Here is a 24,571-nt window from a genome sequence, read left to right as displayed (position 1 = left end):
AAAACTGGAAATTAACAACTTTTTTGCTTTCTTGCTACAAAACAGTATTGCCACGCCCCACCCCCCCCAAAATCTGGTCAATTTCCTACTATCAACTGTTTTATTTTTCTGAAAAAAATGAGCACACTGAGTTTTATTTTCCCTACCACACTTTGTTCCATGATAAGCCAAAAGTATTGAATATACTGAGGTTTGTAATTTTTTTGCAAAATTTCTTGAAAAATAATTTTTCATCTGTCTTTAAAATGCAATACTATTTAAATTATGCTCTTGACTGGGAATAAGATTAACAATTCAAAATAGCAAATTTTGGAAATAATCTTGATTCTAAGGAATGTTAACAGCCATCTGAAAACAGCCCAGATAAGAGATGTGGTGCTGTCATTAGACAATCACAATGAACATGACTCCAAAAAAGATGATCCATGGCCTTGAGCACAACAGCAGCCAACCTATCAAGGCCTAAGATGAACCCATAACAAGTCATTATTAAAATGCAGATTATGAGGATAAAGTTTAGCAGAAACATCTGTGTCTCTTGGGAGAAAAAGTACAGTAATAATTCCATGAAACCATTGCCTTTACGGTAATTCTAAACTCAAACAAAAAACAAGCACTGTACTTTGGAGGGGAAAAATCAAACTGCTTTGTAATCTCAAAAGGAATCTTGGCTAGAATCACTACAATGAAAAGCAAAATCAAACCAAAAATTGAAAAATACTGGAAATTTGATTTATGGTCAAAATTGACCTTAAAGAAGGAAGTTCATAAAGCAAGACAATACTAGGTGGAGGCCTACCTTTCAGATATAGACTTTTCTTTTTCCCCCAAAGAGAGACAGCACGTTAACAAAACAAAGCCCAACTAAACAACAATGCCAAATATTTAACTGTTAAAAAGAACATAGTTAAATTGAAACTTGACCCTACATGGACTTTCACGTCTGTATTGTTCACTATATTTATTACAGTGATGGAGTTATATTAACTTGAAAAAACTCTGTAAGATAAGAAAATGTTAACAAGGAAAGGAAAGAGCTTACTATGTGGCACTATACGAGGCACAAAGGATACAAAACTAAAATAGACATAGTCCCTGCTGTCAATCAATCAGCAGTAGGACAGCTGGGAAGCACAGAGAGTAGAGAGACATATAGCCAGAATATTTGTGAGAGTCTTTGGTTAACTGGATGTAATGGAACACAGAGAAGGACATCCAACCTGGAAGGTGGCAGAAGGGAATGAGAAATGAGATCAAGATTGAAGAGGGTCAGAAAATGCTTCTTGAGGGAAATGACATCTATTCTAAGCCAGAGAATAACAATATTCAAACAGTGAGAATTACATGAATAAAAATACCAATGTGTCCCAAAGGGAAGTATGATGCAAAGAGTATCTCCTTTGGGTAAAGTTGTCCTCCTAACCAAATTTTCAAGAGACTCCATAAGGAAAAACATCTCCAAAGAAGGACTAGTGGGTTTAAGTCATGTCTCCACCATTCACTAGTGTCTTTCTATGATCCTGAGCAAGTTACCTTTCCTGTGCCTCAATTTCTCATCTGTAAAATGAGGATAATTAAAGTTCCTACCCTCTTGGGTATTGAGAGGATTAATTAAACATTTGAAATTCTTAAGACAGTGCAGCACACACAGAAATTGCTGTAGAAGTTAGTTGGTTTTGTTATTATTTTTATCATAAGAAATTTGCTGCAAAATTGTTTCCCCAAAGGGTAGTACTACACTGCTATCAGTAGAGTATAACGTTCCTATTTCACTTAAAACAAAACAAAAAACTCTACTTTTTTGATAGGCAACACATTTCTTTAACTTAAAAACAATTTGGGTACTTTTCCACATTTATGAGTTGTCTCTATGTCCTACTCGTATTTATCTACTGGGACTTAGTGTTTTCTAACTGAAACTGCAGAGGATACAAGCCAAGAAGGGAGATCTCAGAAGATACCAACTCTGCCAGTATCACAATCTTGGATTTCCAGTCTCTAGAACTGTGAGAAAATAACCCAGTCTGTCTGCAGTACTTTGCTATGAAAGCTTTAGCAAACTGGTACACTATCTATTCTGTTCTACTAATTTGTTTCCAGTTTTAGTCAGTATAGCTCTATTTTATCTTACAGGAGTCCCCCAAGCCCCTGTCAGCTACAAATTGGCACTTACCAAGAGCACTGCCAACGACAGAAGAACAAAGGCATTTGCCATCTGCCTCTAAGGAGATTGAGCCCCAAGCTGCTATAGCTGTTGACCTTCAACAAGCCCTGAGGGAGTTCAGAGCGAAGTGAGGCACTCTGTGCTCCAGGGAATCTCGTGGGACAGGTCTTTAGATAGTTGGATGTTTTTAGGAACAGATTTTATGATCTCAATCCTTGCATCTCCTCATATCTAGAGAAGCACTAAATCCTCATGACTAACAAAAACCTTTTGTAAAATGAGTGCTTCATGGCACTGAACTCCCCTTCACCAAAACCTTATATGTTGACTTTGCCCCACTTCTGCTTTGGAGCAGTCTCTCAGAGCTATCTGAGATGCTGCCTCCTGAGCTACAGTCCTTATTTTGCCCCAAATAAAACTCAACTCACAACTCTCAAGTTGTACATCTTTTTTCAGTCGACACCCACTACACAAATTCTTATCAGTTATCCACATCTATTTATTCACCTAATTAACTTTAGAGTCAGTTATTGAAGTTAAGAAAAAACAGCTCGGTGTTTTAATAAGAGTAAATTAATTTGATGACAATGAGCACATTTATAACACCCAATTCTCTGATATAGAAAAAGTCTATGTCCTTCTTATAAAACCTTATTAATAAATTCTCCAATTACATTTTATTTTAGGGTTTCTCTCCAGTATTAAATTTCTCATGTTAAATAAGGTGAGAATTCTCTTGCTGAATGGCTATTACCTCACTATAGTCACAGTCTTCTTTTTTCTTTTCATGTGGATCCTGAATATTTCTTATCAAGGATATTATCAGATATTTTATGATTTAGGCTGGAACTGTTGTGCAATATTAAAAAACTCTATTTTCTAACTGGTTACTATTACATAAAATGTTTTTAATAAAAATTTCTTCCACTATTGTATCCAACCATTTTCTAATTTTTCACTAATATACTAGTTTTTCCACTGATCCTCGGAAAGTTATAGATATCAAATTATAAAAGTTTAAAATTATAATAATTTTATCTCTTCCTATCTAATAGCTATAACTCTTATTTCTGTTTCATATTTTATTGCTTGACTGGAACCTTCAAAACAACATTAAATTTTAATGGTGGCAGGAGGCATCTTTGCTGTTTTTCCAGGAATGGGGGTGCCTCTAATGTTTCATCATTAAATATTATGCCAGATCAAGATAAATAGAAATATTTTTTAATAAGAAAGATAAATTTTATTAAAAACATATTTTAGCATTTACTGAGATGAACCTAGATTGTCAATGTCCCAGAGCCTCAGTAAATCAAGGTTCTCTTCTCGAGATGAAAAAAAACTTGAGAAGCAAACTGAAGAAACTTAAGTGGAAAGAAATAGAGGCTGAGTTGGGGTTCTGATGCCAGAATGCCTGGATCCAAATTCCAGATCTGTCCCTCCCCACCTTCGCAGCCTTGAGAAAGCCATTAAGAATCCCCAAGTCTGTTTTTCATCTATAAAATGAAGTGATACATTTTTCAAAGGGTAGTTGTGAGGTTTCAACTTTTAAAAATGCACTCAAACCCCCCTACACCAATATGACTTTTCTCACTTTTTAAGTCCCCTAGGTACTTTTTTTTTCCTATTCCTTGTCTTGTGGCCCAGTTTTAAGATGGTGAAATTCAGATTTACTTCAAACGTAAACCATTTTTTTGCATATAGTTTCCTATGAATCCCAAAGGGCTTCAAAAGGCCATTAAAATATGTGGATCCCTTTGAAGTTCATTGTGTTGGCTGTTTTGCCTAAAAATTAATCCTGTCACAAGCCAGGAGGATTAAATAGGAATAAAGAGGTAAGAGTGGAAATTAAAAAAAAAAATTGAAAAGTTTTGCTCTACATGGAGTAGTGAAAGGGTTTATAGAAGGTGAAATGTGAGGCCAAAAGAGAGCTGCTACTTGTTTTTTAGATAAAATAAAGTTGGCATGTCTGCGTGCTGTTAGGGATGAGCCAATGGAGCAGTGAAAACAGATGGTGCAGGAAAGAGAGAAGACGATCAATTGTTCAAGTTCTATCCTGGAGGTGAGGGTAGACTGGATCTGCTGCACAGGTGGCGGGATTAACCTTAAATAAGAGGAACACGGAACATGCAAAGGAACAGGAGGAAGATAAAATGATGTGCAAAGATGCAGGTAGGTGGGTAGCTTTCTCGGTAGAAACACTTCTAAATTCTCTTCTGATTATCTCTTTTTGAAACAGGAAAGTAAGCTCATTCGCTGAGAGAATGGGGAGAGAGGTGACAAGATTTGAGGAGAGGGAAGTGTGAAAGAATCACCTAAACAGATGTATCATGGTTATCACTTGTGCATGTATTTCTTTTATAATGTTGAGTAATAATAAATTCATTTTGAAAAGTCCTTTAATATCATCCCATTGCCTTCAGGATAAAAGGGCTTTCCTCACAGCTCAGTTGGTAAAGAATCCACCTGCAATGTGGGAGACCTGGGTTCAATTTTTGGGTCGGGAAGATCCGCTGGAGAAGGGATAGGCTATCCACTCCAGTATTCCGGCCTGGAGAATTCCACGGGGTTGCAAAGAGTTTGGATACAACTTTCACTTCACTTCACTTCTTCAGGATAAATAAAAATACATCAGTATCATATTAAATATTACTCTTCCTCTTCTTCATAAACCTTAATCTCATCTCCTGCCACATTCTCATCACAATCTATGTTCCATCTTCATCAGTTAGAGTTCTCAAAAGACATATTTAATGCTCCCTATGGCAGACTGCATTTTCCAAAGATGACTCCAAGAATCTATCTCATCTTACATGACCCTGTGCAATGTGACCTTGACAAGTAGATTTTCTCCATCCTCTCAAATCTATGATTGTTTTGACCAATAGAATACAGTGGAAATGACACTGTCAGTTTCGGGAGTAGCCCTTAATTAGCCTGGCAGTTTCTGTCCTTGTGCCTTTTAGAAAGCTTGCTTTTGGGTACAGCCTCTTGAAACCCAGGTGCCATGTTATGAGAAGCAAAAGCTCTGTAGAGCCATGAGCAGGCACTTCTGATGGGCTGTCCCAGCTGGGCTTCCAACCAACACCCAGGATGAGATGCCAGCCATGTGAGTGAATCATCTGGGAATGTCCAACCCCACTGAACCTACAGATGACTGACTGCCAGACTACATCTGACTGCAATGACACAAGAGACCCCAATTAGGAACATCCCAGATGAAGACAATCAATACAAAGGCTTGTGAGAGAGATGTTATTTAGGCCCCTAGATCACAGGGTGATTGGCTGTGCAACAGCAGATAACCAGAACTGTTGAGCACTGACCAGGGAGACAGCAGTCATCATAGTAATGGCGGTAGCAGTAGATAGGTGATTTAGGATAAAGTCACGGTTGTGCCGCTCTCTGGCTATGTGATCTTGGCAAGTGACTTAAATTCCTGAACTTCATTTTTCCATAAATGGGGATAATAATAGTCACCTCTGCTGACACAGTTCCTGGCCTTAGTTGATGCTGAAGAAGGCATAAATGTTTCCACCTTCCATCTTAGGCTTTAGCTTGGCCCACTGAGGAAAGAACTTTCTCGCCTGTCATTTTACCTTTTCTCTTTATACCCACAAACCAGCTCTTCTCTGTGAGAAGAGCTGTTGGTAATACAACTTGTTGGGCGTACATTTCACCAGTGGCCAAAGTTATTGCACTGTGTGTGTACCTGTGAGCACGACCTGTTTTGTCTGTAAATAGCTGGACGAGGAAATTCCAGCCAGCCTTGACAGTGCAAATACTCAGTAAGTGTACCCAACAGTCTGCACCCGTGGAGCTGGTTTCATTAAGGATATAGAAAGGGAGGCAGAGGAAGCTACTTCAGCCTTGGGATAAAGTAGTGTTCTCCAATCAAGCTCTAACAGAGCATTGGGCATTATGAAAAGTAGCATTATAGTCATCATATGGCTGCTAATCTGTTTTGTTTACAGCTTCCCCAATAGAAGAGAGCAGCATGAGCAGGTTTAAGAACCAAAGCCCACCCCCATAACCCTAATAAGCTCCTACTGTCCCCCAGCGTTCAGTTCAAGACTGCCCCTTCCCTCATGCAAGTTGTGTTAGGCTGCCCTTACATGAGGTGCCATTTCTCCTTATGCAAAATTTACATTACTTGTCATGTTCATATTTTAATTTGACACTTCCTCCCAATAGTCAGTGAACCTCTTTAGAAAAGGGAAAAGAAAGGTCCTCCATTCAAAGTGTTGACATATGGCAGGATCTCAGTCAAGTGTAACAAATTAACATCTTACATACATTACAAATTTTAAGGACATATGGATGCCTGTGTGTTAGGTGTGCCGTGTGTGTACAACACTCGCCTGCCCCTCCCCCATTCTTCCAACACAAATACTCAAAACCTAGATAAGGATTTTAAGGTTATACCTCAACTTTAGCAGTTAAGGTATAAAAGTTATTACTCAAATTATGTAGCAAACTTTGTGGTAACTATTTATTTAAATAAATATTTATTAATTATTGATATAATTAAATATTAATATATTGTAACAAATATAGTAATATCAGATATTATCTATGTAACAACTTTACTGATATTTATTAATAAATACCTTATCAAATATTTCCTTGACAAATAATATATTTTATATATTTATTTATATATATATATATATATTTTTTTTTAATTTTTTTATTAGTTGGAGGCTAATTACTTCACAACATTTCAGTGGGTTTTGTCATACATTGATATGAATCAGCCATAGATTTACACTTATTCCCCATCCCGATCCCCCCTCCCATCTCCCTCTCCACCCGATTCCTCTGGGTCTTCCCAGTGCACCAGGCCCGAGCACTTGTCTCATGCATCCCACCTGGGCTGGTGATCTGTTTCACCATAGATAGTATACATGCTGTTCTTTTGAAACATCCCACCCTCACCTTCTCCCACAGAGTTCAAAAGTCTGTTCTGTATTTCTGTGTCTCTTTTTCTGTTTTGCATATAGGGTTATCATTACCATCTTTCTAAATTCCATATATATGTGTTAGTATGCTGTAATGTTCTTTATCTTTCTGGCTTACTTCACTCTGTATAAGGGGCTCCAGTTTCATCCATCTCATTAGGACTGGTTCAAATGAATTCTTTTTGACGGCTGAGTAAAATTCCATCGTGTATATGTACCACAGCTTCCTTATCCATTCGTCTGCTGATGGGCATCTAGGTTGCTTCCATGTCCTGGCTATTATAAACAGTGCTGCAATGAACATTGGGGTGCATGTGTCTCTTTCAGATCTGGTTTCCTCAGTGTGTATGCCCAGAAGTGGTATTGCTGGGTCATATGGCAGTTCTATTTCCAGTTTTTTAAGGAATCTCCACACTGTTTTCCATAGTGGCTGTACTAGTTTGCATTCCCACCAACAGTGTAAGAGGGTTCCCTTTTCTCCACAGCCTCTCCAGCATTTATTGCTTGTAGACATTTGGATAGCAGCCATCCTGACTGGTGTGTAATGGTACCTCATTGTGGTTTTGATTTGCATTTCTCTAATAATGAGTGATGTTGAGCACCTTTTCATGTGTTTGTTAGCCATCTGTATGTCTTCTTTGGAGAAATGTCTGTTTAGTTCTCTGGCCCATTTTTTGATTGGGTCATTTATTTTTCTGGAATTGAGCTGCAGGAGTTGCTTGTATATTTTTGAGATTAATCCTTTGTCTGTTTCTTCATTTGCTATTATTTTCTCCCAATCTGACGGCTGTCTTTTCACCTTACTTATAGTTTCTTTTGTAGTGCAAAAGCTTTTAAGTTTCATTAGATCCCATTTGTTTATTTTTGCTTTTATTTCCAATATTCTGGGAGGTGGGTCATAGAGGATCTTGCTGTGATTTATGTCGGAGAGTGTTTTGCCTATGTTCTCCTCTAGGAGTTTTATAGTTTCTGCTCTTACATTTAGATCTTTAATCCATTTTGAGTTTATTTTTGTGTATGGTGTTAGAAAGTGTTCTAGTTTCATTCTTTTGCAAGTGGTTGACCAGTTTTCCCAGCACCACTTGTTAAAGAGGTTGTCTTTTTTCCATTGTATATCCTTGCCTCCTTTGTCAAAGATAAGGTGTCCATAGGTTCGTGGATTTATCTCTGGGCTTTCTATTCTGTTCCATTGGTCTATATTTCTGTCTTTGTGCCAGTACGACACTGTCTTGATGACTGTGGCTTTGTAGTAGAGTCTGAAGTCAGGCAGGTTGATTCCTCCAGTTCCATTCTTCTTTTTCAAGATTACTTTGGCTATTCGAGGTTTTTTGTATTTCCATACAAATTGTGAATTTCTTTGGTCTAGTTCTGTGAAAAATACCGTTGGTAGCTTGATAGGGATTGCATTGAATCTATAGATTGCTTTGGGTAAAATAGCCATTTTGACAATATTGATTCTTCCAATCCATGAACACGGTATGTTTCTCCATCTGTTTGTGTCCTCTTTGATTTCTTTCATCAGTGTTTTATAGTTTTCTATGTATAGGTCTTTTGTTTCTTTAGGTAGATATACTCCTAAGTATTTTATTCTTTTTGTTGCAATGGTGAATGGTATTGTTTCCTTAATTTCTCTTTCTGTTTTTTCATTGTTAGTGTATAGGAATGCAAGGGATTTCTGTGTGTTAATTTTATATCCTGCAACTTTACTATATTCATTGATTAGTTCTAGTAATTTTCTGGTAGAGTCTTTAGGGTTTTCTATATAGAGGATCATGTCATCTGCAAACAGCGAGAGTTTCACTTCTTCTTTTCCTATCTGGATTCCTTTTACTTCTTTTTCTGCTCTGATTGCTGTGGCCAGAACTTCCAACACTATGTTGAACAGTAGTGGTGAGAGTGGGCACCCTTGTCTTGTTCCTGATTTCAGGGGAAATGCTTTCAATTTTTCACCATTGAGGGTGATGCTTGCTGTGGGTTTGTCATATATAGCTTTTATTATGTTGAGGTATGTTCCTTCTATTCCTGCTTTTTGGAGAGTTTTAATCATAAATGAGTGTTGAATTTTGTCAAAGGCTTTCTCTGCATCTATTGAGATAATCATATGGTTTTTATCTTTCAATTTGTTAATGTGGTGTATTACATTGATTGATTTGCGGATATTGAAGAATCCTTGCATTCCTGGGATAAAGCCCACTTGGTCATGATGTATGATTTTTTTAATATGTTGTTGGATTCTGTTTGCTAGAATTTTGTTAAGGATTTTTGCATCTATGTTCATCAGTGATATTGACCTGTAGCTTTCTTTTTTTGTGGCATCTTTGTCAGGTTTTGGAATTAGGGTGATGGTGGCCTCATAGAATGAGTTTGGAAGTTTACCTTCTTCTGCAATTTTCTGGAAGAGTTTGAGTAAGGTAGGTGTTAGCTCTTCTCTAAATTTTTGGTAGAATTCAGCTGTGAAGCCATCTGGTCCTGGGCTTTTGTTTGCTGGAAGATTTTTGATTACAGTTTCGATTTCCTTGCCTGTGATGGGTCTGTTAAGATCTTCTATTTCTTCCTGGTTCAGTTTTGGAAAGTTATACTTTTCTAAGAATTTGTCCATTTCATCCAAGTTGTCCATTTTATTGGCACAGAGCTGCTGGTAGTAGTCTCTTATGATCCTTTGTATTTCAGTGTTGTCTGTTGTGATCTCTCCATTTTCATTTCTAATTTTGTTAATTTGGTTCTTCTCTCTTTGTTTCTTAATGAGTCTTGCTAATGGTTTGTCAATTTTGTTTATTTTTTCAAAAAACCAGCTTTTAGCTTTGTTGATTTTTGCTATGGTCTCTTTAGTTTCTATTGCATTTATTTCTGCCTTAATTTTTAAGATTTCTTTCCTTCTGCTAACCCTGGGGTTCTTCATTTCTTCCTTCTCTAATTGCTTTAGGTGTAGAGTTAGGTTATTTATTTGGCTTTTTTCTTGTTTCTTGATGTAAGCCTGTAATGCTATGAACCTTCCCCTTAGCACTGCTTTTACAGTGTCCCATAGGTTTTGGGTTGTTGTGTTTTCATTTTCATTCATTTCTATACATATTTTGATTACTTTTTTGATTTCTTCTATGATTTGTTGGTTATTCAGAAGCGTGTTATTTAGCCTCCAGGTGTTTGAATTTTTAACAATTTTTTTCCTGTAATTGAGATCTAATCTTACTGCACTGTGGTCAGAAAAGATGACTGGAATGATTTCAATTTTTTTGAATTTTCCAAGACTAGATTTATGGCCCAGGATGTGATCTATTCTGGAGAAGGTTCCGTGTGCACTTGAGAAAAAGGTGAAGTTGCTTGTTTTGGGGTGAAATGTCCTATAGATATCAATTAGGTCTAGCTGGTCCATTGTGTCATTTAAAGTTTGTGTTTCCTTGTTAATTTTCTGTTTAGTTGATCTATCCATAGTTGTGAGTGGGGTATTAAAGTCTCCCACTATTATTGTGTTACTATTAATTTCCTCTTTCATACTCGTTAGTGTTTGCCGTACATATTGCGGTGCTCCTATGTTGGGTGCATATATATTTATAATTGTTATATCTTCTTCTTGGATTGATCCTTTGATCATTATGTAGTGTCCTTCTTTGTCTCTTTTCACAGCTTTTATTTGAAAGTCTATTTTATCTGATATGAGTATTGCGACTCCTGCTTTCTTTTGGTCTCCATTTGCATGAAATATTTTTTTCCAGCCCTTCACTTTTAGTCTGTATGTGTCTCTTGTTTTGAGGTGGGTCTCTTGTAGACAGCATATATGGGGGTCTTGTTTTTGTATCCATTCAGCCAATCTTTGTCTTTTGGTTGGGGCATTCAACCCATTTACATTTAAGGTAATTATTGATAGGTGTGGTCCCGTTGCCATTTACTTTGTTGTTTTGGGTTCACGTTTATACAACCTTTCTGCATTTCCTGTCTAGAGAAGATCCTTTAGCATTTGTTGAAGAGCTGGTTTGGTGGTGCTGAATTCTCTCAGCTTTTGCTTATCTGTAAAGCTTTTGAGTTCTCCTTCATATCTGAATGAGATCCTTGCTGGATACAGTAATCTAGGTTGTAGGTTATTCTCTTTCATTACTTTCAGGACGTCCTGCCATTCCCTTCTGGCCTGGAGGGTTTCTATTGATAGGTCAGCTGTTATCCTTATGGGAATCCCTTTGTGTGTTATTTGTTGTTTTTCCCTTGCTGCTTTTAATATTTGTTCTTTGTGTTTGATCTTTGTTAGTTTGATTAATATGTGTCTTGGGGTGTTTCGCCTTGGGTTTATCCTGTTTGGGACTCTCTGGGTTTCTTGGACTTGAGTGGCTATTTCCTTCCCTATTTTAGGGAAGTTTTCAGCTATTATCTCCTCGAGTATTTTCTCATGGCCTTTCTTTTTGTCTTCTTCTTCTGGAACTCCTATGATTCGAATGTTGGGGCGTTTCACAGTGTCCCAGAGGTCCCTGAGGTTGTCCTCATTTCTTTTGATCCTTTTTTCTTTTTTCCTCTCTGCTTCATTTATTTCCACCATTTTATCTTCTACCTCACTTATCCTATCTTGTGCCTCCGTTATTCTACTCTTGGTTCCCTCCAAAGTGTTTTTGATCTCATTCATTGCATTGTTCATTTTTAATTGACTCTTTTTTATTTCTTCTAGGTCTTTATTAAACAATTCTTGTATCTTTTCAATCTTTGTCTCCAGGCTATTTATCTGTAACTCCATTTTGTTTTCAAGATTTTGGATCATTTTTATTATCATTATTCTAAATTCTTTTTCAGGTAGATTCCCTATCTCCTCCTCTTTTGTTTGACTTGGTGGGCATTTTTCATGTTCCTTTACCTGTTGGGTATTTCTTTGCCTTTTCATCTTGTTTATATTGCTGTGTCTGGAGTGGACTTTCTGTATTCTGGAGGTCTGTGGTTCCTTTTTATTGTGGAGGATTTACCCAGTGGGTGGGGTTAGACGATTGGCTTGTCAAGGTTTCCCGGTTAGGGAAGCTTGCGTCAGTGTACTGGTGCGTGGAACTTGATTTCTTCTTTTTGGAGAGCAATGGAGTGCCCAGTAATGAGTTTTGAGATGGGTCTATGTGTTAGGTGTCACCTTGGGCAGCCTGTATGTTGACATTCGGGGCTATGTTCCTGTGTTGCTGGAGAATTTGCGTGGTATGTCTTGCTCTAAAACTTACTGGCTCTTGGGTGGTGGTTGGTTTCAGTGTAGGTATGGAGGCTTTTGGACGGTCACTTATTGCTTAAAGTTCCATGTAGTCAGGAGTTTTCTGGTGTTCTCAGGTTTTGGGCTTAAGTTTCCTGCCTCTGGATTTCAGTTTTATTCTTCCTGTAGTCTCAGGACTTCTCCAACTATGCAGCACTGATAATAAAACTTCTAGGTTAATGGCGAAAAGATTCTCCCCTGTTAGGGACACCCAGAGAGGTTCACAGAGTTACATGAACAGGAGAAAAGGGAGGAGGGAGATAGAGATGAGCAGGAGGAGAAAAAGGGGGACTCAAGAGGACAGAGACAGATCTACGCAGCTGTCTGTTCCCAGAGTGTTCTCCGTATCTCAGACACCTACAAGGATTCACAGAATTGGATTGGGAAGAGAAGGGGAAAGGAGGAAATAGAGGTGTTCTGAGGTAGAAAACAGAGAGTCATGATTGGGAGAGAATAATCTTCGGTTTAAAGATAGGGCTTCTCTTTTTTTTTTTTTTTTTTTGGTAAGGTTATAGTGTAGTGAAAATGAAAATGAAGAGTAGTAGAGGAGTACTAGAGGACTTTAAAAGAAATAAGAGAAAAAGAAAAATAGAAAATAAAAGAGAAAACGGAAAGGAAAAAAAAGAAGAAAAAAGAAAAAAAAAGAAAAAGAAAAAAAAAGAAAAAAAAAAAAAAAGAAAGAAAGAAAAAAAAAATTTTTTTTCCCCTAATTAAAAAAATCGTAAAAATCTATGTAAATGAAAGTTAAGGAGTAACGGAGGAGTAATAGGGAATTTTAAAGGAAAATAAAAGAGAAAAAATAAAAAAGAAAAAATATAAAAAGAAAAAAAAGTTTTTTTTTTTTTCCTTACTTAGAAAAAAAAAAGTAAAAATATATCTAGGAGTTTCTCTGGAGCTGCTGCGGTCAGTGTGGGTTCGGCTCAGATAGCTCCTCGGTCCAGCTTACACTTCTCGATATCTACAGGGCCCTTCCGGTGAAGTCGGTGTTTTCTACAGGGATTTTAATCTGTTGCACCAGTCCCTTCTGAAGCGGTTCCCTTTGTTTATTTGGCTTCTGTTTGCCGGTCTCTTCAGAGCCTCATTTCCGCCCTGACACAGGCGGGCGGAGGTGGACTCTTATTCAGTTAGCTAGTTCCCTTGCGCTGCTGGGAGGGGCTGACGCTGCGGGGATGGGCTGACGCTGCGGGGCGGGGCTGACGCTGCGGGGAGGGGCTGGCGCTGCGGGGCGGGGCTGACGCTGCGGGGAGGGGCTGGCCCTGCGGGGGCGGGCTGGCGCTGCCGGGAGGGGCTGACGCTGCTTTCTCCCTCTGCGCTGCTCAGGCTCCCGGCTGTTCTATATGGAGCGCGCCCCGCGCTGCGCTAGGTTCCAGCCCTCGGGTGTTACACAAAAGCGCGGAAGGAAAAGCTGCGCCTGCTCTCTGTGCCTTCCCCGTCAGAGTGGTCCAGGCAGCGAGGGGCTTGATGGGCGCACTATCTCCAGGTGTGGCGCACTCACTCCCTTCTGCGGACCCAGTCTCAGTTTCCGCTGGCGCCAGTCGGGTGCGCGCGCCTTCCGCCCTCCGCGTCCCCAGCCCCAGTCCCCGCCCGCGCCGGTGGGTGCCTGCGCCCTGTGTCTCCCCGCGACCTTCCCCTCCCCCCGCCTCCTGCCTCCGGCGGGGCTGGGCGGGTCCGCAGCCTGCGACCTCTTCTTGGGACTTTCTCCGTCCCTTTGTTCTGCGAACGGCCGGCAGTGTGTTCCGGCCGGTTAATTTTCTCTCTTTTGGTCTCCCACAGTTCAAGTTGGCACCTCACAGAAGCTCCCTCCGATTGTCCTCAGGGCACTCAGGCCCGGACCCTAGCCCAAGCAAGGCCGCCTAAGACTCCCTTCCCCGGACGGGTCTCCGTCCTTAGCTCTTTTGTCTCACTTATCTTTTATATTTTGTCTTACCTCCTTTCGAAGACAATGGTCTGCTTTTCTGGGCGCCTGATGACCTCAGCTAGCGATCAGAAGTTGTTTTGTGAGGTTTGCTCTGCATTCAGTTATTCTTTTGATGAATTTGTAGGAGAGAAAGTGGTCTCCCCATCCTACTCCTCTGCCATCTTGGCTCCTCCCCCCTATATATATTTTTTATTTATCAAGGAAATAATTGATTTCACATAACAAAGGTTCTTCTAATTGAAAAATGAACATTTTGAACTCATAAGTTGATAAATAATTATAAAATAGCAGGTTTGACATTCCAAAAATCAATTTTTAAAGCCTCGATATTAAATTATTATTAATGCTGCCAAAAACCAACACTAAAATTTGGGAACTATTATCCCAAATATGTAATGTATTACAGATATCTTAGTACAGTGAACAGTAACTATATAGGAGTCACACATAAAAATATTTACTTCTGTACCTTCACCATCAGTATTGATTTGGTTTCCAGTTCTGCAATCTTGTATCTTATTTCAAACACTGAGAGTTGCACTATATCCCTATTACTGAACACATTTAGTTAATTATGATTCAATTAAAAATAACATGAAAAGAATAACACATGGTAACTCACTACTTCAAAGAAATACCATACTATGAAACATTGCTCACTGATGGTCTGGTTGAGAATAAGGAATCAAGAAAAAAATGCAGGCTTCTGATAACCAGAAGGACACTCAAATGCACTAAAGCTCAAAGCTCTCCATGTAACCACTTAACACCCTTTATTCTTAAAGTTGACCCCAAGAAGTCTGACAGTTTTTGGTTATCTGGTTTCTCAAAGCCCAACAAATGAGCTGCAAATTACTATAAAAAGGAATAGCTAGGACAACAGGTAACAACTGGCAACCTGATACAAACAGAAAAAAAGAAGCACTAAAAAAACAAAACAAAAAACATACACACATAACACTACAGAGAGAATCAATTTAGGATATCAATAAGCATAGTAGTTCTCAAAATACAACAGAATCATTTATTCAATACATATTTTTGAATGCCTATTATGTTAGAGGCATTGTGATAAGTGCTGAAGATATACCCAGTAAGAACAGCAATATGTAGCAGCCAACTTCCACTGAATGTTTATCACAAGCCAATGCTAAGTGTGTTACAAACATGGCATTTAGTCCTGGTAACAACCACATGATGTGTGAGATAAACATTTCTACTGCAGTCTTAGATTTGAGAAAACTGCGGCTTGAGAGGTTCATTAACTTCCCCAAATCATGTAGTTGCTGAGTGAAGAGTGCTGGGATTTGAACTTATGCAGGATTCTTCTAAAGTACTGGTACCTATACTCTACTGTTTCAGGGACTACAGAACCTGTCCTCAGAGGGCTTACAGCTTATTATCAGACCAAGAAATGACTGAGCAACTAAAAGAGTGTGGTTGGAGCTGTTAACAGAGGAAAGCAAAGGAAGCTATAAAGACCACTGCTTCCACACAGGTGAGTCTACCCTCCTGTGGGGACAGGGGAACCTTAAAAAAAAACAACAACTGCTTAAAATGTTCCAAAGTTTAAGTAAGAATACTTACATGGTGTTTTTTAATAAGTATATATATAGGAGGGGGCTTCATTTTTACAAAATGTCACCAATTCTTAAGTGCTTCTAAAGGGATGAAACAGCAGTATAATAACTGAACAAAATGTCTGGCAATTGAAACAGAAAACCTGAACTTACTGGAACATCAAAAGCACACACACATTTTAGTATTAAAGCATATGCACACAGTATACTCCATTTGACCTGATCCTGAAGGCAGTCCAAAACCTGCCTCTTTGTAACACCAAATGTACGAGGTCAATTAATTTACACTGTTTTCAGATGTCACGAGTTCTCCCCGGGTATCAGTGACCCTGCAGCTGTCACATCGGCCGCAGGGCCTTCGACCTTGAGCCCTGAACTCCCCCCAGACTCGGCCTTCGCGTTGGCGGCGTGGCCGTGACCCCCACACCCGGCGGGAGCGCGCGCCGGCCCCAAACTCACTTCAGGTGCATTTCTTCCGGTAACTTCAATTTAAGGCGGTCGGTGCTCACACCGTCGAAGTTGTCGCCTCTTTCTTCCAACATAGCGTCAGTTCAGAGGCCACCCACGCCCCTCCCTCACACAGCTGACAACACTAGGCCTGAGGGGACACTCAGAAGCCGGGTGAGGGGAGGCTCTCACAGCCTTGGTCGGGGGAACGGCCTCGCTCCTCCCTGTGACGTCACAGGGCGGCGCCCGCCGGGCTGGGCTTCCCACTGCTGTTCACAGGTGTTAAGAGGGCCAGTGCTGGAAGTTTCGAATTGAATTGTTTAAACAGAACGTGAGGTAGTGTGGTACGTTAGACGGATAGGGTGTTTAGTGTCCAAAAGAACCGTCCTGAGTTGTGGGCCAAAGATAACTGGCAGCATTTTGAGGCATCAATTCAATTAAATGCAATTGAGGGCTTATTTTGTACAAAGTTATGTGTAAGATACCAAGTAGGTTCACTGCCTTCAAAGAATCTACAGTTTAACTGAAAAGTGCAAAAGAACTCTCCTCACAGCATGTCAGTAGTCACATGGTATGGCAGATTTTGTACTCCTAACTTCTGTGCCCAGCCTGAGGCAGGTGATGGGGAGCAAGGTGCTGGTCCCCTCTCAGACACTCACCAGTGTCTGTTCTGTTTCCCTTCTTCGTCCTCAGCCACTGTTCTTAGTTCTCTCATAGACCGGGAAGGTGGGGATGAGAGTGAGCTGGATGGTAGAGAGATAGTCACATATTCTCCCAAATCTGATTCACACATAAATCATAGCTTTTGAAATGTAAAAAGCTGAGAACTGATGGGTTTAATTCTCTAGTTTGTCTATAGAAATTCCTGCTCCTTTGGGTAAGGAGGGTCAGGAATCCTCCCTGCCTCTAAATGCTGCTTCCAGCACCACTACACGCTTCCATCTTCATGTAAAAACCCACTCCTCTGATATGCCATCTTGGGGGTGACACATCTACTTTTCCCCTTGCTTCACCCAGACTTACTAGTCACAACCTGTCTACTGACTCTGACTAAAAAGGTAATCTTTCCACTGTAAGTCTTTCTTCACCCTTCAGTTTGCAACTCTCAGCACTTAATTTCCACTCCACTTCCATAGTTACAGACTGAATCCTGTCATCAGTGTGGCTTTAGTTCAAAAGCCTTAATTTAAAAACTGCTGTTGATCTGAAACAGCAACCCACAAACAAGTGAACAGAGTAGAATGAAGTGAACGGGACAACTAGGTTCCTGTTGACAATCCAGGTTTGCTGACCTCTGCTCTAAAGTAATTTTTTAAACTTCAGGCTCCATAATTGTCATTCCATTTCTTAAATAAGAGACTGACTGAAAGCTATTTACTAATTCAACTTTATTTCCATTTCAAATAGAACATTATCCTTGGCCCTAGGAAAAGGCTCCAATTCTGTGTTCCTGAAATACAAGCCCATGAATACATTTGAGGCCACGTAAATCAAAGACAGTTTATTCACAAAGTGCACTCTAATTTCAAATAAAGTCTAATAAAGTAAATAGCAATTGCAGGTTCAGAAATATCAGAATGGACTATAGAATGAAAACCAATGCCAATCTTTTAAAATCAAGAAACAAAAATAAAATGCCACTAGCTATTTTAATTACATGTTTGTAGCTTACAGGTCTGTGAATATCCTGTCTTCTGCCAAAGTAGACACAGTTATGCCATCCATGATGGATAGATGCCTAAAGTCTGAATTATCTGAACTATGAATAAAACCTTTCTAATAATTTAATTCATTGGCTTTTTAGTATATACAATTTTAATGACTGAATCCCAAAATAAAAATTATTTACCACTCATTAACTCAACTGTTTATATTTTAGTTTTCACTAAATTTTAGCCTTTTGGAAAAACTTACAGTAGAAGTGATTACATTTTTGTCCAATTAAGCTGATAATAATCACTTTAAATTGTTACAACACCAACCACAGTCCCAAATTTCCTAGGTTCCTAATATATCAGTAACAGTATAAATCTAGAAGACTTAATTCTAGAAGACTTAAAAATCTGTTTGTATTCTTTTAAAATCAAAAAGACTGTCCCATTTTCTAACAAAGAGGTAAGCTACCATATTATTTTATAGAAACTCATTTTAATTTTCATGATTAGTCTATTCCTTGTTTTGAAAAAGTCATTTAAATGTCATGCAAGAATTCTTTTCATTTAGGATCACAGTTTTTGTTTAGCTTACATACTGACTGACAATTCTGACAAGCACCCTAAAAAAAATCCACAATTAGTGCAAAAAGAGGAAACATTTTAAGTAATTCCTTCCCAGTACACATAGACCTAAGGTTACGAAGTGCCAATTTTATGTATATGTGAATACAATAACTTCCTACTTCACTTTCTGAAAGACAGCAAATACAAAAATAGATTACCATTAGGTTTAATGAGGTTTATAGCACATCTATTATTAGTCTTTTCTTAACTGCAAAAATATTTTAGCCACATTTAGAAAAAAATAAATTCACAGAGAATGTTATCTATATTTCTAAAGATCAGATGCAAGAATACTGATTCTTTTCCACAGAAGTAGAATACATGACATAAAGCTTATGAAATAGTCACTTTGTAGGAATGAATACATTTTAAAAATCCTGGTTAACCTGTGAGGATTACCACATTAGCCTATTTAACAAAATTGCATCCGTCTGTAAGGCTTTGGTATAGGCAATGCACAGCACTTCCATCACTTATCTTTCTTCTTTGCCCTGTTCTTCTCTGGTCCCTCTTTCTGCTCATCTTTCTCCCCTTTTATGTTTGCACTTGCTCCTCCTCCTTGATTTTCCCCCTTAGAATTATCAATGATTTTATAGTCCTCAAGCAGTGTGTGTCCTGTTTGTTTTGCAGTTTTCTTCACCATTGCTTTGATGCCAATGTTGTCAATATTATAGGCAGTTACACCAACATTGATGGCAGAATCTACTGCATTGTGCGTAGCTTCTCCTGCAGTATGCCCATATCTTTAAAAAAAAGATTAGAGAAAGCACAACAAAATTACAAACATAAATCAAAGTCTTCTGAATTAGTGTTAAATAGGTCATGTGATTAGTAAATTATCCTTGGAAGCAAAATCAAAGATTAAGTTTCAATTTAATTAATAATGTAAAACACAGTAAAGAATAAAATCACACTGTGCCAACACTGTATTTTCTCCTTCAGTAAAAATACTATGAAAATAAACTGAGGCTGAGATTAATGCAATGAAGGCTGTTTATGCTGAGGAACAGAATGTAAATTTTAATAAAGGTTGTTAGTCATTATTTCCTTTTTTATCTCTTTCTAGAAATGTTAGAGAATTTTAACTGAAACAACTATAGGTCACTATAAATGGTTTTGAGTTCTAACTTAAGTTAGAACTTAACTCTAGTTAAGCCTTTCAAACTACTGGAATCTGAGACTGTCTCTAAACACAGATTTTACAACTTTCTCTCTCACTATACTCTGCCCTACCCCACTGCAGACTCACTGGCCTTCCTGCTGTTCTTTGAACCCACCAAGCACGCATGTAGGGCCCTATGACCTTCATACTGGCTGGTATCCACGCAGACTACTCTCACCCCAGGTATCCACATGGCTAACTGCCTCACCTTCTTCAAGTCAGCTATAATACTCTTAGCATTTAACCTATTTTAATTGCCTCATCCCACAGCCAATCAATCCTCCCTTAACAGCTCTTTCTTCTCTAACTTAATGACTTTTTCTACTATAGAACTGACTCACTGAAAAAGACCCTAATGCTGCGAAAGATTGCAGGTAGGAGAAGGGGATGACAGAGAATGAAATGGCGGGATGACAGAGAATGAAATGGCTGGATGGCATCACTGACTTGATGAACAGGAGTTTCAGCAAGCTCTGGGAGTTGGTGATGGACAGGGAAGCCTGGCGTGCTACAGTCACAAAGAGTCAGATATGACTGAGCGACTGAACTGACAACTACAGAACAACTTTCTAAACACCAAAACAAAAACACCCACTATTTTTGTTTTGCTTGTTTGTCTCACTAGAATATAAACCCCATTATAAAAGGATCTCTTTGCTTTGTTCATTAATGTATCTTAAGTACTTAGAACAGTGCCTAATACCTAATATTTGTTGAATGAATAAAATAAGTAAGCCCTGCCTTAGCCTTCTAACAGTTTCCTGGGTTCTCAAGTAGAGCAAAGGACTTGGGAAATTGTAAAACATCACACAAAGCAGTTATTCCTGACCACAATCAATACAACTGATGGTGTTTAATACCATTTCCATAAGAAAATACAACTTGAGGTGTTATACAAGGACACTAAACCTTATTCTACTTTCTGTAGAATATTCTACCTTTACCTTTTTCTTATTCTTATTCTACCCTTATTTCTTATTCTACCCTTTACCTTTTTCTAAGTACCAGGCTTTAAAATCTTTTCCTGTCCATAGGCTTCCCCAAATAGAGGACTGCTTAAACAACAATTAAGAACAAAAGGCAAAATTTTACAGTCTTTTTTCCAGAATATACTGAAGTTTCCTAGATGCTTTGTGACCAGTATCTGGACATTTTTTCTTACACAGGATCAGACCTCTAAATTAACAAGTCCTCTATTACTATTAACCTGGCCTTCTGTGCTTTGTGATCCTACTGGTTTATTCATGTTTTTTTGCTTTTTTTTTCAACTTCAGTGCTAGAAATATGCAAAATCTTATAATGCTTCTGAATGATATTTCATTCAGAATGTTAATCAGAACTAGAGCACAGCAGAGCCTACAATCTGTCAAACCTTATGTCTACACCACTCTTGATTAGGGCTTTCACAACATTTACCCAATGGAAAAGCTCCTGACTGCTTTCTGCCAGTCCCTGCTGCTTTGCAACCCCTCAGAATTCCACAGAATTGCTGATGTTGCAAAAGACATGGGGCTTTCTCACAGTCAATTAAGCCCCAGTCACAAATGCAGTCATCACGTGGCAATGGCTCAGGCTCTATGAGAAGAAAAGGGCGGAGGCAGTTTCAGCACTGGAAGGGTGCCCAAAACTCCTGGTTGAGCAGGTCCCTCTCAGGGCTCCTCTCTCCAGGCCTGGGTTAACTACAGTGAAGTGACATGGTGACTGAAGAATGTGGCCATAAACTGGGAGTCAGAAAATTAAGATTCTAATACCAAATGGGCCAACAATTAGCCATGTGACCCAAGTGAAGTCCCCACCTCTTTGTACCTCATAAAATTTCCTCTCCTTTATCTTATGAAATGTGTATGTGATAGCACTTTGAAAATTCCATTGGACTAAAGATATTTTTAAAGACCCTACAGAACAGTTTTTCAGAAGTTGTGTTTATTTTTTAAATGTCTCCTCACTCATCACCTCTGCTTCCCAACATGTCCAGGAGCCAGGATTCCTGGCAGACATCCCTTTCTCCTCTCTTGCCTTGATAAATAACTCTTCAGTTCTTCTCTTTATTCAGACCCTACACTCCTAGAAAGCCTATCTCTGGCAAAAAAAAAAAAAAAAAAAACAACTTATTTTTTATTCTTCCTTTTAAAAAAGTTAACTATAATTAGCTAATTGAATTACATCTTATATACTGAATACTACCAATTTAAGAACAATAAAAAATGAATATAAAGAATGCTCTAAATAAGTCAATGGGATTTAGATGTCAATTTGAATGAGACTTTTCAGGAATTTCTCCAGTGCATTCAGTAACCTTTAGCAAAATAACACCCTGGCAGTGATTCCAGATTTCACTCATTACAGCAAAATTTCATCACAATTTTCTAATAAATCTGCCTAAAATTCAATTTACATGCAAGCTTCAAAGTTATTCTTAGAAATGTTAACCTTAAATATTTACAACAGAAATAGCTTCTTAATAGTTCTCAAACAGAGATGGGTTACAAGCAACCTTACAGGTGAAGCTAAGGAGTTTAAACTTTATCTTGAAATCAGTAGGAACGGTATGACCAAATTTTATTTCAGAAGGATCTATCACAGGTTGCATTGTGAACTGTAAGGGTTTAAGACTGAGGAACCAGTTAGGAAACAAGTTTTAAGCTGGATGAAAAATGATGAATATCTATTCTAAGGTAATGGTAATGAGGCTGGAGCTAAAGGGATCAATTAAAAAAAAAAAGGCTTGTGAACTGAATAGCTGCAATGGTATGCAGCTGGGATGTATAAGCCTGTAGATTAAAAGTTAAGAGGAAATAAAGATCTAAGAGTCGCTGAGATATAGGTGATATAGGTGGCCACGGGGGTGGGGGGGCTGTGTGTGTCTGTGTGTGTGTCTGTCTGTGTGTGTGTATATGATAGCCACACAGAGCAGAAAAGGGAGTACACAGTACAAGCACAGACAGAACAAATATTGAAGGAATGAGTGTGGAAGACAGCCACCCTGAGAAGTATCTGTAAGACAAAACTGAAAGGTGGGAAATGACAGTACTGTGAGGAGATGTGTAGACAGCTGACCCACCAGTCTCAGTAAGTATTAAATCTTGGATAAAGATCAATCAGGAAGAAAGGCTACAGTAAGCATGTGATCTGACTTTATCCACACACACACAAAAAAAAACCTGTGGAAAAAATCTTAAGACATTAAGAAAGACATGTCTTTCAACCTACAGGTAACTCAAAATGTAAGGCTAACATGGCACACATCAAAATCTGAAGCCAAAGTGATAGAATTAATGATGGGTCAAAATCAACAAAGTGCAATTAAGCCAAAATAAATGTAAAGTTTTTATTTAGGTACAAATATCAACTGTCTAAAAATAAGGCAAAGGTTCAGACTGTAAAGTAATTATAATTCAGTTAAGAAGAACAAGTTTGATATGGGTCAGTAAAGTAACAGCTACTATAAAGACATACCCTTTGTCTTCTATTCCATATTTATCACATGCTAAATACGACCAAAACAAGGGAGAGAACCCCACTGTATTCAATCTGGTTGCAATACCTCTAGAATATTAGATTCAACTCTGGGTTCCATATTTTGAGAACAACATTCACAAAGCAAAGATCTGGAAACCATACTATATATGGAATTGTTAAACTGGGAGTATTTAGTAGAAAAGAAAAAATAAGCGAAAGACATAATGATCATATTTAAATATGTCTACAGTTACAATATTGAAAAGACAAGACTGATCCCATAGAACTCCTGAGTAGATGTGATATAGAGTTTTATGAATAATATGACATCTGCTAAAGAGGGTACCCTCAAACGGATTTGAATTTGCCCCTTCACCCAGTGAAAATTTAAGGGAAACTTTAATTAAAATTTACTAAATAAACCAGTTAAATACTATACCTTAGAAGAATTAATTTGTTACAGGAAAATATTTTTACTAAGCTTATTCTTCACAGATATATGTTCTAAGATAAAATATTACTGAGGTGGAAACAAAAATGCACCTAACTTACTAAAGTTACATTATTTTCCTTTAAACAATTTAGAGTGGAAAAAAGGAAGTTAAAGGTGAAAGTTAGAAGCTATGAAGAAGAGTGATGAATTATTTAATAGGTACTATACTGCAATTAGGTATAGTAGGTTTAAAGTTACTCAATTGCTTTTTCCTTATTCCTGTAGGTCTTCTTGCTCCTAAATCTAAATTATAATAAAAGTAGTAATATAACTGACAAAAATAAAGTCTTAGCAAATCTTTCTTATACATTTACCTCAAAAAATTAGTAGGAGTGTAATTAATTATATAGGTCATTAGGTAAGTCATTCATAATGAATGAACACAGTCCTGAATCAGAATCAAAACCGTAAAAGGCATGGAGAATATACTTATCTACTACAACCTGCCTTTAAATATACCTAAATTAAAAAAAATAATAATTATTTGTATTTGCTTATACTACAAGAAACCAGATATGGAAATTTATGTAACATATTTTTCTCCTAGGCATAGTGAAAATAATTAAGGCAGATTTGAAACAACTACTTGGGAGAGTAATTTCTCATAGGCAATAAAAATACACATGTTCAAATAATAGTAAGTTATCTTCACAATACCATCATCAGTTGGATTAGAGTAGAAAAATACAAATGTTCCATCTATCAAATAGCTTTCATAGTGTAAATAAGTGTAAATTCATAAATGTAAACAAATATAAATTTATGTCAATTATGGAGAACTAAACTAAATGGAAGAACTAGATTTTCCAATTCTTCAGTGATAAATATCACTGAATTATTACTGGTTTAATACCTGCAGTTTCTTCTCCTAAAAGGTAATTTCTACTTCTGGGCAACAGTATTCA

The 24,571-nt window shown here is 38.0% G+C and overlaps 2 protein-coding genes across 5 annotated transcripts in view; both read right to left on the bottom strand.

The window, feature by feature from the left end:
• Positions 1 to 16,368, bottom strand: part of CCDC169 (coiled-coil domain containing 169) — a 43,458-nt gene extending 27,090 nt beyond the window's left edge. Inside the window, exons 1-2 of the mRNA XM_043891864.1 lie at positions 16,286 to 16,368; positions 4,199 to 4,268 (exon numbers count right to left, since the gene is read on the bottom strand). Coding sequence (XP_043747799.1) covers positions 4,199 to 4,268; positions 16,286 to 16,368 — 153 coding nt within the window. The remainder of the gene's footprint in view (positions 1 to 4,198; positions 4,269 to 16,285) is intronic.
• A 1,276-nt stretch (positions 16,369 to 17,644) lies between these two features.
• Positions 17,645 to 24,571, bottom strand: part of SPART (spartin) — a 32,288-nt gene continuing 25,361 nt past the window's right edge. For all 4 annotated transcript variants that reach the window (XM_043891805.1, XM_043891802.1, XM_043891803.1 and 1 more), the window contains one exon: positions 17,645 to 19,295. In XM_043891805.1, the coding sequence (XP_043747740.1) occupies positions 19,022 to 19,295 (274 nt within the window). In that variant the 3' untranslated portion in view covers positions 17,645 to 19,021. The remainder of the gene's footprint in view (positions 19,296 to 24,571) is intronic.

Source organism: Cervus elaphus, chromosome 30 (genome assembly GCF_910594005.1).
Source record: "Cervus elaphus chromosome 30, mCerEla1.1, whole genome shotgun sequence".
NCBI lineage: Eukaryota > Metazoa > Chordata > Mammalia > Artiodactyla > Cervidae > Cervus > Cervus elaphus.
This window is presented reverse-complemented; position numbering and strand designations above follow the sequence as displayed.